The sequence below is a fragment of the Passer domesticus genome, chromosome 5 (genome assembly GCF_036417665.1).
Source record: "Passer domesticus isolate bPasDom1 chromosome 5, bPasDom1.hap1, whole genome shotgun sequence".
Lineage (NCBI taxonomy): Eukaryota > Metazoa > Chordata > Aves > Passeriformes > Passeridae > Passer > Passer domesticus.
This window is the reverse complement of record NC_087478.1, coordinates 1,357,684-1,372,260: the sequence shown is the minus strand read 5'-3', so window position 1 is coordinate 1,372,260 and position 14,577 is coordinate 1,357,684. Positions and strand designations below refer to the sequence as shown.

General features: G+C 45.0%; 1 protein-coding gene across 4 annotated transcripts in view; it reads right to left on the bottom strand.

Annotated features, from left to right (window-relative positions):
* The window catches only part of PLXNA4 (plexin A4), a 451,266-nt gene that overhangs the window by 354,765 nt on the left and 81,924 nt on the right, over positions 1–14,577 (bottom strand). The window contains exon 4 of one of the 4 annotated variants that reach the window (XM_064421670.1): positions 6,533–6,696. The exons of the other annotated variants lie outside the window; for them this stretch is intronic. Within the exon in view, the coding sequence (XP_064277740.1) occupies positions 6,661–6,696 (36 nt within the window). The 3' untranslated portion in view covers positions 6,533–6,660. Of the gene's footprint in view, positions 1–6,532; positions 6,697–14,577 lie in introns of those variants that run through there. 4 annotated transcript variants of the gene reach the window in all.

The window sequence follows — 14,577 nt, the reverse complement described above, 5'->3', positions numbered from 1 at the left end:
CCCAGGGGTGGGAAGGATGAAAGGAGGAGGGGGTGCTCTTTTGCCTCTCAGAACCATTCCTCGTGGCACTAGCTTGATTTTCCATTGTTCCAAAGGTGGCTTCCCATCACTGCCACCATTCCAAAAGGGGTGAGGGGATGGAGGAGAGTCACCACTGAGATGAACACCCCGGTGGGGTAGAGCCCTTCAGAGGCTCAGAGCATCCCAGCTCTGATGGCAGGAAGGTTTCCTTGGGATATTCTCCCCTGCTCCCACAACACTGTGACCCTCCAGGGTCCATCCACACCCCACTTTGCAGGGTCCCTTCAAGCAGAGAGGGTCTCCCACCCTCCCAGCCCTTCCCTGGGATGAGCAGCTCCTCTTGGCACCTTCCTGGTGCCCAGAGCCCACCTGCACCACCTCACCCTGGGAGAGCAAATCTCCCACAAAACAACAGCAGAAAAGAAGCGTTGAGGGTGGGAGAGGAGGGAAAAGTGGTTTCAAAAACCTGGACACATCAAGAGACTGTTTCCATGGCAACCTCTTGTTCCTACAGCAGCTCAAGCCTGTTTTAATCAGTGGTAGCATTTACCAATAAACTCTGCTGGGGTCTGCACTCCCTTCCCAGAGTACCTGCGCTGGGATGGGTGGGGCCACGCATTCCCAGAGGCAGGGAACAGGAGAATTGTTTGTTCCATGGTTTGTTCCATGTTTGCTTGTTCCGTGGGGCTTCCTGAGCTGCAGCCAAAGTGCCCTGATGCCCTGCCCCGAGGCAGGGATGGGGTGCCAGGGATGCTCCAGGCACACTCACCTCTGCCACCATCCTCATTCTCACCTCTCCTCCTGGAAAACCTCAACCCAAGCAGCTTCACGGCCTCCTCAACCAGCAAGCTGAGCCCTTGGTGGTTTGCAAAGCTGCCCCAAAAGCCTTCAGGTGGCCTTGCTGCCTGTAGGGGACAAACCAGGGTGGAGGCAGGCACGGTGGAAAAAGTCCAGAGGTGGTGGAGGACACAGGGACACACTGTGCTCATGGAGGTGGCACCTGGAGGAGCAGAACAGCTCAGTCCTCAGCACTGGGCACAGGGGATCTTGGTTTGGGTTATTCCCACTGGTCTGGTCCAAGCACAGTTTGCTCTTTCCTGCCTGGAGCCTGTGGGATGCCAAATCTTCCATAGCAGTTTTCGTGTTTGTAATGGTGTCATTTCTGAGGAGTCCAAGAAGAAAAGGTTGAAATTCAGCTCTGGTTCAACTCCAGAACAGCAGGTCTTGGTTAGAGGGTTCAAATCAACTTCCAGTCCAAGCTCACCCCAATTCCCCCAAGAATTCACAGTGCAAATTTAACCCAGCTGATAAAAACTCCATAATGCCTTTGGCCTCTACAAAAAAAAATTCCTCAAGCAGGAAGTGTCAAAATCCTCAGTTAAAAATTTTCATGCTCACTCCTTAAACAGCACCTCTGACATTGGGGCCTGAGTTAAAACTGGACAGAGATGTTGACTTGTCATCAATCAACACAGGGCAAGCATTACCCACAGCAAAATATTTCTTAATAGCTTGGAAATTTTGAGAAGTTTCTTTGTAAAACTGCAGCATTAAAGATGTTGATAGTTCATTTTGAAGGAATTTTTAGTAGATTTTTTTAATGACAAAAGTTTGAAAGTATCAAACTGAGGAGGAAAATATTTCACAAAGCTTCATATTTAATGATTCTCTGTGTTAAAGCATTGCATTCTCTTGCTGCTTTTTAAATGCCTTCATTTTAACAGAAAACTGGGAAAAAAGAGTAGTTTAGGTCAACCAGAAGATTTTCCCTGTGTTTTTGCTTTGAGCCACTGAACCTAAAATCAATTATTTGTACATGTTTAGCCCTGATCCATGACTAGGACTTATCCAGTAATTCAAATAAGCACAAATTGACAGTAATCTCATTTGTTTGGGTTTGCTCTCTGCAGATGTTCTAATGGACCAGTTTGCTTTCTGCAGATGGACCAGTGTAGCACCAGGGAATTTTTCAAGCATAAACATGGGGAGCAATTTTCAGGGAATGCCTCTGGAGGGTGAATTTTGAACACATTTACCTGCTTTTTTGCCTACGGCAGAGCACAGAAACAAGTGGTCCGTGGCATCAAACCACCAAATTTCATGGGATTGAGGGAAGAGCCTGATAAAGCTCCCTGCTTTTTCCAGCAGGGATCACCTCGTGGACCTGAAGCAAAAAAGTTCTTTGTACAAAACAAAATTCAGTGGAGAAAAATCCTCTACAGGCCTTAAATACAAGAGCAGCACATAAACCATGCCAGGAATGCCTCTTCCCCATGGCAAGCTCTGTCCCTGGTGCCTCTGCGCACCTTCCCTGCAGCTTGTGCTCACTGTAAATATTTCAAATGCTGGATGTCCCTGGGGACCCCCTGGGCTGCACACTGAGCAGCAGCCAAGGTTAACAAATCAGAGTGAAATGTCACGGCTTAGCCCTTCCTTCCTTCCCTGGCACCCTCCAGAGCGTGGATTCGAGCTCCACAAGCCACAGGGTGTTGTTGTATTTGTTTTTTCTTGCAGGGAGCCATTCCCATCTAATGCTTTGCCTGACAGCTGCTGTGATTAATAGGTGATGTGCCAAAAGCCACAGACTATTATTATTATTATGGCAACGTTTGGAGGTCACCACCAAGAGCAGGGTCCCTTTGTGCCAGGCACTGCACGCTGCTGGAAGTGGTCCCTGACTGAGAAAACCTCCATCTAAATAGGAATTCCTGGGAACAGGCAAAAAAAAAATACACAAAATTCTAAGTGCTGGGGTTTTTTTTCTACAGTTTCATGCAGAAGGCAAGCAGTGGAAGAGAATAGCTGTCCCTCAGTACCCTGCCACCCAACCTGCTCCACCATGCTGGGGATTAATTAATGTTCATGCATAATCACTCCAGCTTTTCTCAGAGAACATGCACGGCTACAGGGTTGAGGTTACATCTGCAAAGTTAGACCAGCACATTCATGAAGAAAAAAAGAAAAAACAGGCAAAACCAAGCAAAAAACCCCCAAAATTATGTTAGTCAATGTTAGAAAGCCATGCCTTCAGTATGGATTTCCTGTTGCATCCTGGAGGGCTCAAGGTTCCCTCTTTGCCACATGCATGTTATCAGAACTACCTCATTTTCTAAAAAAATGGACTTAAACACCAGGTCAAGGGATTTGGCCAAGGATTCTGAGAAATCTGGTGGCAATGGCACAGAGAAAACCCTGAAATCAGAACAGCCTGCCCAGTGTGTTGTTAACTGGCTCCTACACCCAGCCCTGGAAGATTCTGCATCCCTCATTTCCCTACACCACAGACTTTATTGGAAACCTTCCGGCCTCCCAGGTGGAAAATACAGGTTTTGCTTGATTTTTGTCAGCTGGTGAGAAATGGAGATTCAGGCACTCAGAGGAAATATTTTGTGTCCCACAGTCACACAGATGAATTCCCAAATTCAGTCAGTTGTAAAACAGGGGCGAGTAACATTCTACCTCCAGTTTTCTGTCTGCCTTTGAGCTCAGGTTTCATTCCATCCCCAGTAAGACCCTGATGAACAGAGGGACAGGAAACAACCAAAAGGATAAAATACACAGGACTAAAAGCACAGACATAAATTATTATTTGAAAACTGCATTTACCTAAAAGCTGTAAGTTCCTTATCCCCCTGAAGTATTTAATTTTCAAGCTTTTAACAGGTTTGTGCCCAGGGGCTGGAATCTGAACCCTGTCTACATCTAGTTTTCAGCACTTATCCCAGAATTGATGGATTTTTCAAGTCTTCATGGACACCTGCGTTGTCAGCACTGGGAAATTAAAAAAGAAGACCCAAAGACACTCTTTTTAGCTGAACCCAGACTGGGCAGAAAGAGACCTAAGGACATGGCAGATCAGTTTTAGGATTTTTCCTGCTTTCCCCTTGAAGGAAACCACGTGGTGGAAATGGGCAGAGGGCTGTTTTCCACTCCAAAATCCACATCCATGACCAACGTGTGCCCATTTTTCTGCTCTCTTAGCCTTGAATCTACAGTGGCAAGGTATGGACAAGTGACCTCCTATTCTCTGCCACCCTCCTCTGCCCATCCCATCTCCTGGTGGCCAAGTCCTGGCTCTGGATCTCAGCTGTGTTATTCAAGTGAAACAAAAAAAAACAAACAAACAAAAAAAAAAAAAAACAAAACAAAAAAAAACCCAAAAACAAAAACAAAAAAACCAAAACAAAACAAAAAAAAACAACAACAAAAAACAAACAAACAAAAAAGACGACAAAATGCTCTTGTGTCGTCTCCTCTGCTCCCAAGAGCAATGTGTGAGTCAGATCCAGAGTAAACTCTCTTCCAGGGTTATTCCAGCCTCACACAAAGGGAAATGAGCTGAAAAAAGGGAGATGGAGAAGTATTTCTGGAAATTTCTCATGCAGCACACGAGTGACTGGGATGTTGTTGTGCACTGGGGCTCCTTCCTACGCCCAACAGGAATAAATTCTCCATTATCACACATCACAGTGTGGGTTTTTCTATTGAGTAAGAGCCACTTCCACTTCAGAAATAGAATAAATAGGTAAATAAGAGAAAATAATACAGAAAAGCTGCTGTGGATCCTGTTGGGATATTCCATTTGCCCAGGCCTGTCAAACCACACACGATCGACTCCGCGTCGGAAATTCCATTATGATACACAACAGCCAGCTTGGGAGAGAAAGGAAGTTGTCCCCCAATAAAACCCAATTTGCCTCCTTTTTGCAGTGCTGTCTCTGAGCTAACCAGCCTGAAACTGCCTAAAAACAGTCTGACATGTAATTTATACTGTGGTGGAGGGAAATAATTTCCCTTAAAGATGAGAGGTCGTCAAGTGAATCAGAAAAGAGTTACACCTGTGGAAGAGAAGTTTAATGTAACAGTTCTGGGAGAATGAAACCAATAATTCTCCCTTATATATTTCCACTTTAAAAAAAATAAAATAAAAAAAAGACAAATAAAGCCCAAATCCACTATAGCTCCCTGCAATGCCGCTGATGGAATCAAACAAATCTCTCCTCCATGGATAGTTATGAACTGTCCCTTGTTTGTCTAAAGGACAAACCAAACAAGAGCTGGGGCTTTGCAAGTGCTTCTGAGCTTTTCCATGCTCATGAAATAGTCATCATGTTTATCTCTGCAGAAGAAAAAAAAAAATCTCTTCTTAGGGGGAAAAAAATTAAAAAATAAGGAGACTTGAATGCAAGAACCACACCAGAGGAGAGGGGGAAAAAGCAGGAAGAGCACAGTCATCCCCAGCAGAGCCTTAGCCAGAAACAGCCCCTGGAAATCCTCTCCCTTTATTACAGAGTGTTAAAAGAATATAAAAACCAACAAGAAGCAGGGATGGTTTTATCAAGCCTCCACAATAGCTGAACAGCTCCTGGGAGCCTCCTTTTTTTTTTTTTTCCCACCCCGTTCTGAGGAATTGAGCAGCGACAGAAAAGATGATTCCTCCTGTGTACACCACCCATAATTCCACTGTGGCATTTGATGTTTCAAAAGGAAGCTTCAACCCCCACGAATAAAAGCAAGTGTTTGAAAGAGATTATTCACCTGCCATGTCACCCAGACAGGGGGGAGCTGCTGGCTTACAGGTCTGTGGCAGGCCAGACTTCACTGCCCCAAGTCTAGATCCAAGCAGAGGCATCAGCAATGAATTTCACTCAAGTGCTGATAGGAGAGAAGTTATCTGTAGCTCTTCCTTCTCCTTGTGTCCTCCTCACACCTGGAGCATCAACCACAGCCTGGGCTGTCCCTTTCTCCCAGGGCTGATATGGTTTTGCTATTTCTGAAAGAGCAAAAAGATTTGACTTAAGAGGGAGCCTTCTTTATTTGTTCAAAGGCAAAGCTCCATCTCATGGTTATTGGACTCTCCTCCCACTTAAATGTGTTTGTTGCCTGCTCTGAGCTGCCTTCACATTCTCCCTGCTGCTTGACTTTCCCCAAATTACCTGTGCTACAGACCTTGGGAAGAGACAGCCCGTGATAACCTTGGAGATAACTCCAGGTTTTCCATCTACTGGGAGGAGAGAAAATAGCTTTAAATAAAAATGTAAATTTAAAGTAGAAGGAGGACAAGAGGTGATAACAACAGCCAGGTCCTGCTGTCAAATAGCTCAGTGTAGGGTTTACCCTTCATACAAAGCCATGAAATAGTCAAGGGCTTTTCAATCTTGAAAAGATCCAGCTGTGAATCCAGTTCAGTTCCTCTGTTTTGCAGGTGCTCTCAGAAACATGAGTGATGGAAACAATTAATTAAAAGCACACTCCTGCCCTCCCACTTTCCTTCCAAACAGCCCCGAAGTCACTCTTTCCCCCTTGCTTTCCTCCTCTCTGGGCCAGCAGGTCTCTTTTATGTTCCTGGGGCTCATAAAAGCATCATCCACCCCAAAGCACGGAGAAAAGAAAGGAAGGGAGCAGTTCCACCTTCCCAGGAGACAGCAGCCACCTCCATGCTCCAAAGGATGCTCACACACCTCAGCTGCCTCTCATGAAACATGGAGGCAAATCCCAAAGACTTTTTTAAAAATTCCCTCAGAACTATTCCTTACAACACCCGCCCTACTGGAAGCTGGGAGAATGGAACTGGTCCATCTTCACACTCTTCCTCAGGGTTCTGCTCAATTTTTGGACACACAGGGGGCTGGACTGGTCCTAAAAGTGACCTCGATCAGGCAGCACTTCAAGCACCTGTGTGAAGATGAAAGACAGCTCTACCCCTTATTTAACCTCTCTCAGTCCAGACCAAAAAAAAAAAAAGTCACCTGGAATAGCACAAATCTCAGTGTAGACAATAAAAACTGTGGTTTACCATAAGTTCATCTTATTTTGCTTTAGGGGAGCATTAGGAAAAAGAGAAAATGGAAGAAGCAGAAAGTAGTGGGAGAAGGAGAGAGAGAAAAAAAATAATAAAGAAGAAGGAGAAAAAAAAAATCTACATTACAAAAAATATAATTAGTAGAAATTCTGCCCTGACACAAATTAGTCCTGATCTTTTAGGCATCATCCCAGGGAGGGAAGGAGGGTCAAGGAACCCAATTTTCTGCCCTTCTTCAATGGAGCTTCTCAGTGCCAAAGCAGCAGAGTATTCCCACCATCCCAGGCTGTATTTAACACCACAATACCCATATTTGCACGGTGGAGGAAAGAAAAACACAGATGCTCTGGGCCAATCCTACAAGGAATTTGTTGTTCTGCTGCCCAATAGTCCTTTAAGGGAGAAAGGAATGGATCCTTCTGGATCTGAAGCCAACATGAGCAGATGTGTGATGGCACAGAATTCCAGCTTTCCAGACCTGGCATTTTGTTCCATGGGTGTAATCTGGTATTTTTGACACACAATTTGTGGGGCAAATGGACTGCACAGTGGGAATTCTGTGCTGTTAGACTCCAGCTTCCAGACTCACTGTGGGTGTGAGCACCTTTCCACTCACAGGGAAATGCTTGTAACCTCCAATGAGGACTGACATTACACTGCAGGAATTTCTGAGCAATTCCCATCTCTGCCTGCATAGATGAGACTCGAGAAGAAGCAGAGACCAGATCACCAGTAACCCTCAGAACCAGCTTGCTCCTTGTCCACAGAACAATTCCCAAAAAGAGCATAAATCCCACATAATCCTTGAGGCCACCTGGCTCAGGAGTTTTATTCAGACCCCCAACAGGTCATTCCATATCATCTATTTTTCTATAGCAGCCTAATTGCTTTTTTCTGACTGGGAGAAGGATTTAGGTTCTGTTTCTCCTTGGTACGACTGGAAAAAAGTAATAATTTGAAAATAATTAAAACTTGCAATTTTTCATTCCAGAGGTGACTCATTCCCTGCAAAAGTCCCTCATTCTTACAGCAAAAAAGACAATGAACAGCTGATTTCTATCCAATTTCCATGGAAATTCCTCCCTCCGCCCCCAAAAATAACTCACCAAAACCCAACAACAATCAAACAGCGCTGAAAGCTGGATTTCTCAGCAAGAAAGGAAAACAGAGGAATAATGGGTTATTCCTCTCTGTTAGGAGACCTGTTTCAGTTTCTAGATGATTTTTAATTCATTCAGACTTTATATCTTTTGTTTACACTTGCTGTTTTTACCAAACACTTAACCACCCCATAACAACTCTTTCTTTACCAAAACCTCCTTTTCAGCACCAAAACCTGAGATATTTCACTTCCATGTTCTCCCAGGACTTGACTTTATGGATATGTCAGATCCATCTGAGCTTGACCAAACCACTTCCAAATTTCAGCAGCAAATCCAGACCCAGATCCCCTCTCTCCTCACAGCCTCTGGTTGTGCACACCCATCATGAACATTTTCATCAGGAATATTTTGCAAGGGATCTGTTGATTCATTGTAACAGAATCACAAACAAATGGCATCATTTTCCCCTCACGCTCTTCCTGGAGAATTCAGAGCTGATTTCCAGGCATTGTCAGGCTACTTGACTGACACTTCTGCTTGATTTGAACCCTTTGAGATTTCTCCCTGCAGCCACTTCTGCTCATCACTTCTTCTGCAAGAACTCAAGAGCTTGCAGGAGCTCAGGCACCTGTGTTAGCTGACACAGGCTCCACATTTCCCTGTTCTGTACATTATTTACCACTGCTTTGCCTTGGAATCAGAATGTGACAGTGAAAAGTGAGGACTGAGGGGCCAAATTCTACATTTCAAGTAATTCCTCTGATTTCAATATTTTCTGTGTGCCAGATGTGCATTTTTATCCCACCCAGACTTCCAATGCTCTAGGCAGTCAATGCACTATTTAATCCATCAAGTGTTGGGATTTTTTTCATTTTTCCTATATTTTTTTTTCTTTTTTAACAGAAAAATGTGAATTTGCCATAGCTGCTGTTAGATCTGAAACCACAGCAAAATACCTTCAAATGCTGTCACATTCTTTGCTTACACAGAGACCCATAATAAAAGGGTCTCACACCCATTATAAAAATCATAAATGTTCCTGGATCCTGATGTGGCTGACTTTCATAGAGAAGTTTAGGATCTTGCAGAGGAAAATAAAGGGAAAGTTTTGCAAAGCTGGGCCTGTCTGGAACATCAATGCCAACAGACCAACCCATGTAAAGGCGGCACTTTGAAAAGTCTTTCTTCTCATCAGAGAAGACAACAGGATATAAAAAGTCCTTTCAGAGTCTGTGCAGCTCCCAAGGAAATCAGAAGGAATTTTTGCACTGCTGAAAGTGGGAGCTGCATCCTGATGGAAGATTTTTAGGATATTTCAGCACATCCTGCCTTAAAACAATGAGATTTGGGCACCTTCAGTAATAAAGTGTCCTCAGACCCCCATGAATCATAGAATCCCAGAATGGTTGGGTTGGAAGGGACCTTAAACATTCCAACCCCATTTCCATGAGCAGGAAACCTTCCACTGTCCTAGGATGTTCCAAGCCCTGTCCAGCCTGGCCTTGGAACTTCCAGGGATCCAGGAGCAGCCACAGCTTCTCTGAGCAACCTGTGCCAGGGCCTGCCCACCCTCACAGAGAAGAATTTCCTGCTAACAACTGATGTCAGCCTCTCCTCTTAGTTTAAAACTGTTCCCCCTCACCCTCTGCCTGGGGATAAAGTCACTTCCTCCCTTTTTTCTGATCCCTCTAAGAGCTGCAAGGCCACAATGAGCCTGGACTACAATGTCAGAGATCACTCTCCCTGCAAAGGACCAATTAGGGATGCCAAGGTCCTACCCATCTACTAATTTATGACTTTAAAACAAAGCACCAGGGCATCAAAGGCACCTTCACTCAGTACCAGTGCAGAATCCCCAGCTCATGAGGCCAAAGGGCCTTTGGATGCCCAGGGTTCAGGATGTGAAGCAGGAAGCACAGGGAACGATCTTTTAGTGCAGGAAACAATCAATTCGAGACAAATGAAATTATTTGAGACCTGTAAAACCAAATTGTGCAGAGCCCTGGATAACACACTGGGTTGATGTTAACTACAAGGAGAGATAATTGACAATCCCTTCCAAACTTTGCTGACTGGATAACTGAGCCCTCATTCAGCTGGATTCAAAGTGATGCTTGCAGAGACCTGAGGGCACCTCAGTGCAGGAATGAGCTCCTCTCTGCTCCTCTGCCTCCTGCACAGCTCCTGGAAAGCCTGGCCCAGTGCCATTAATAATGATATCTCCTGGGTGTGTTTCCCTTCCGACTGGCTGACTGATTTTATTACTGTGGCAGAGAATTGCAAAATATGAAGTGCTCAGTGTAGCAAAATGACATTTGTGTAAGTTATATTGTAAATAGTTACTGACACGCTGACGTTGTTGGTAATGTAAGGACGGTAAGAGGCTATTAATTACATTAGTGCTTAATCAGCACTGAGCACTGCTGCTCTCCTCTCCAGTCCAGCTGCTCAGCTGCTGAGGTGTCCTCCAGAGGGGAGGATGGGGATGCAGGAGAGTGCTGCTGATGCCAGATGATGGTGCACGGCAGGGCAAGGCTCTGCTCAACATCTGTGCACATCTGGAGCCAGGATGGAGTTGCTGCCTTTATGAGCCCTAAATGGATGGGGTGTCTGGAAGATTTCTGTGGTGTCTGAGCCCTGAAATGAATCTATGAGGAGAAAGGGCCTTCAGCCTTTTCCTGTTTCCTCAGATGAGCATCAAAAATCATCTTTCTTGGGTTTTTTTTGGTTTTTTTCCTGCCTTCTCTTCCCTGTTTCTTCACATTCCCTGCTGCAAATCTGAGAAACAGTTTCAGCACTGGAATTAACTCAGGCTTTCCCCATGCCCCCAGAACTAATGTACATCCAGGACACAAAGGACCGTTTCACACCTTCATGGATACAATTCTCATGTTTATGAGAATGTCTAAACCCCTGGGATTTATGAAGTCCAATATCTTCATCACTTACTTCAGGAAACAGCTTCAAGCTGCACCAGGGAAGGTTGAGGTTGGATATTAGGGAAAAAAAATCATGGAAAGAGTTTTCAAGGCTGGGAACAGGCTGGCCAGGACAGGGGTGAGTCCTCATCCCTGAAGAGATTTAAAAGCTGTGTGGATGTGGCACTTGGGGACACTGTGAAGTGGTGGCCTTGGCAGTGCTAAGGGAGCGATTGGACTAGATGATCTTAGAGGTTTTTCTGCAACCTAAATGATTCCACGAATCTGTTTGGTAAAATCTATTCTTTTGCTCATTCTGCCAGAGTTCACTGCAGGTCAGATCCAGAATCTTTGAGACTCTAAGCAGCCAGAGTACAAGGGCAGAAAAAGACCTGTAAAGTCATCGAGTCTGACCCTCTTTTAGTGCAAGAAGAGGCTCCCTTGGGGAGACCAGGGCAAAAGGACACAGAGAGACAGCTCTTGCACTGGGAGAACTATTAGCCCAATGAGTTGAAAAAGTGACAGACTGATAAGAAATAGCCTGAGCATGAGGGATAACTTCCTGACAGCAAGAACCACCAGACTGCAGGGGAGAGGCCGGGGGGAAACGTCGGGAGGAGCAGCCTTCGAGACACTCAGAACAAAATATATCTGGAAACAAACCTGCAGTGACCAGGAGACTAAACTAAGCCCAGTATCTTGGCAATAAGTCTTTTCCATAGCTAATAATTCACGAGGAGATATCTGGAGACACAAACAATGTCCAGAGAGGAATGCAGTTGACATATTCGACTTCACCGAGCGAGTGAACAACTTCTACAGCTCGTGTGTGTCCCCTGGGAGCTGGTGCAGCTGAACTTGGCTGAACACAGAGATTTGCAAAAGGGCCAGAATGTAAATCCCTCCCCAGCACTGGTCAGATTCAAGCAGCAATGCAAGATTCACCAGCACACGTGTCCTTACAGGCAGCACTTCAAGGCTTCCAGGTGATCCCAGGGAATGATTTGAGTATTATCCAGTGAGGATTTGAAATTAAGGGCAGGTCTTTTATCAGTAGAAAGCCATGGAGAAAAGTCTGTTCCTCATCCATTCCCACAATTTTCACCTTGGATAGTGAGTGGCAGCACAGCCAAATAAGAATGACAGGATGGTTTGGGTTGAAGGAACCTTAAAGACCATCCAGTTCCAGCCCCTGCCACAGACAGGGACACCTTCCACTACCCCACTTTTCTCCAAGCCCCATCCAACCTGGCATGGAACACTTCCAGGGATGGGATATCCTGAACTTCTTTGAGAAATCTGTTCCAGGGCCTCACCACCCTCTGAATAAAGAATTTCTTCCTAGCATCTAATCCAAAGCTTCCCTCTGCCAGTGTGAAACCATTCCCCTCTGTCCTATCACCATCTGCCCATAGGAAAAAAAAAAAATCACTCTCCCCTTTTTTATAAGTCCCTTTTAAGTACTGAGATGCCACTGAAGAAGCCATACATCACCACAATGATCCCCGGGGAATTCACCCACCAAGGACAACGTGCTCATCAACAGCTTCATAAAGGTCATGCTGATTCCAAGGATAAATCAAAAAATGGTTGGGATTATCCACTTCCAGGGTTGAAATCCTCCTGACTGGGATAGGAGATGCTGGGACATCAGACCCAGAAAGATTGAGTGCATCAAGCCCTGGAGATCTGAATGAGAGCTACTTGAGAACATGCCACAGTCCCTGAGTCAAAACTCACCTTCATTCCCTGGATCTGCCTCTGACTCACTGTCTGACCTTGAGAAAGTCATTTAATCTTTCTGTGCCTCAGGATCTGCATAAAAATAATTATTGTGGCTGATATTTTATGGGAAAAGACTACTACCATATAAAACATCTCTCCAAAACGCCCTTTTCAAATCCTTCATCAGAAAAAAAAATAAAAATCTACAGGGGGTCAGAATTGTAGAATCTGATTAAGCCTTTCCCAGCGCCTCAGTGTGTTTGACTAACTCTCAATACACATTATGCTACATTTAAATCAGAATTTGAGGCTATGAATTCTACATAAAACCTTCCATCTTACACCCGTGGCGTCTTTAAGTTCTGATGACGAATTGTATCTAATTAGTTATTTTGTCATTTGCAAAGATAGCTCAATAATAAATCACTATTTCTAGCTAGAAAACTTTGACTTAGCATCTCCCCTCCTTCTTAATCAACTTTTGAGCCATTCATTAGGTTTTCATCCAGAAATCCTTTTTCAAACCATTGTCAAGCCAACAACATTTTTCATGTTAAAATGAAGCTGGAGATTGGGCAGCTATTTTCTTATTTTAGGAGGAAAAAAATCCCTGATTGCTGTCAGCCAAAACACCATTATACATTCAGCTTAAAGCTTATTTTCTGTAAAAGAAACATTACTGAAATTTTTCACCTTGTTCCGAGCTCTCCAGCCAGAGAGCCAAGGCAGGGGGTTGTTGACAGCAGTGTTGACCAGAACAGATTTTCATCCTCTGGTTCTGGTTATCATCTCTGGGGAAGATGGTCAGAAAAATGGGGAGTCTGTGATCCTTCTTCATGCCAGCATCATTCCCCAGCTGGAATGGTCCTTCCAGGAGCAGCAGTCTTCACCATCCCAGTGCAGGGTGCAGAAGAAAATGAATGAAGGGATTGATCCGTTCAGAGGGCTCAGTTCTTCCCTCCCACATCATTTCTCCTGCTCTCATGGCACAAATTAGGAAGCAGATCTTTTATCTGCCACTCATCCCAAGTGCAGAGACAAAAGTCTTCTGAGTGGAGCCACCACAGCTCAATCAGTGTCACAATTACTCCTGTCACTCACAGATTACATGATTCCTTCAGATTAAAGACCTCCTCAGAGCTGAAACTCTGAAGCACCTCGGCATCACCTGCTCCTCACACAGCAGGAACAACAGAAAGAGTTCATTCAGTAGCTTTGAAAGCTGCAGTGGTGATTGTTGCTCTTGTTTAATGGACAAAATAACTCTTCCAGGACAAAAAAAAAGGTGTTTGGGTTGTTTTGGGGTTTTTTTGGCATGACTTATACCTCCAGTTTTTTCAAATCCAAATACTGATGGTATTTTGATTTGAAATATTTGATCAGCTTTCTGATCACAGCTTGGATTTTCTTCACTGAGTTTCCAGCCAGCAGGATCTTCCTTGCTGCAGCACTGGAGGGTTTCTGGAACCCTTTGGCTGCCTCCAAGCAGGGAGCTGTGAGGGACAGCCAACACCCAGGCCTGGGGGATGGACCCTCCCTGTGCCCCACACTGCAGGGAAGGTCCCAGGGCACCCAGCAGGGAAGGAAATCCCACAGGAGCTTTGAGGGAACATTCTGCTCTGCATGCTCAGCTGCATCCCTGTGCTGGTCCTGAGCTTCACCGTGATAAAAATCACAGAATCATTGGATCATTTAGGTCAGAAAAGACATTTGACATCAAATCCAACCATTAAGACCACAGAATGGGACTTTAAAGATCATTTCATTCCACACTCTGCCATGGGCAGGGACACTTTCCACTGCCCCAGGTTGCTCCAAGCCCTGGCCTTGGACACTTCCAGGGATGGGGTATCCACAGCTTCTCTGGGGAACCTCTGCCAGGGCTTCACCACACTTCCAATAATTATTTTTTTCCCCTAATATCTAATCTAAACCTTCTCCCTCCCAGCTGAAAGCCATGCCCCCTTGTTCTGTCCCTCCACAGCAGCAGCCTACCCTGCTTCTCCAA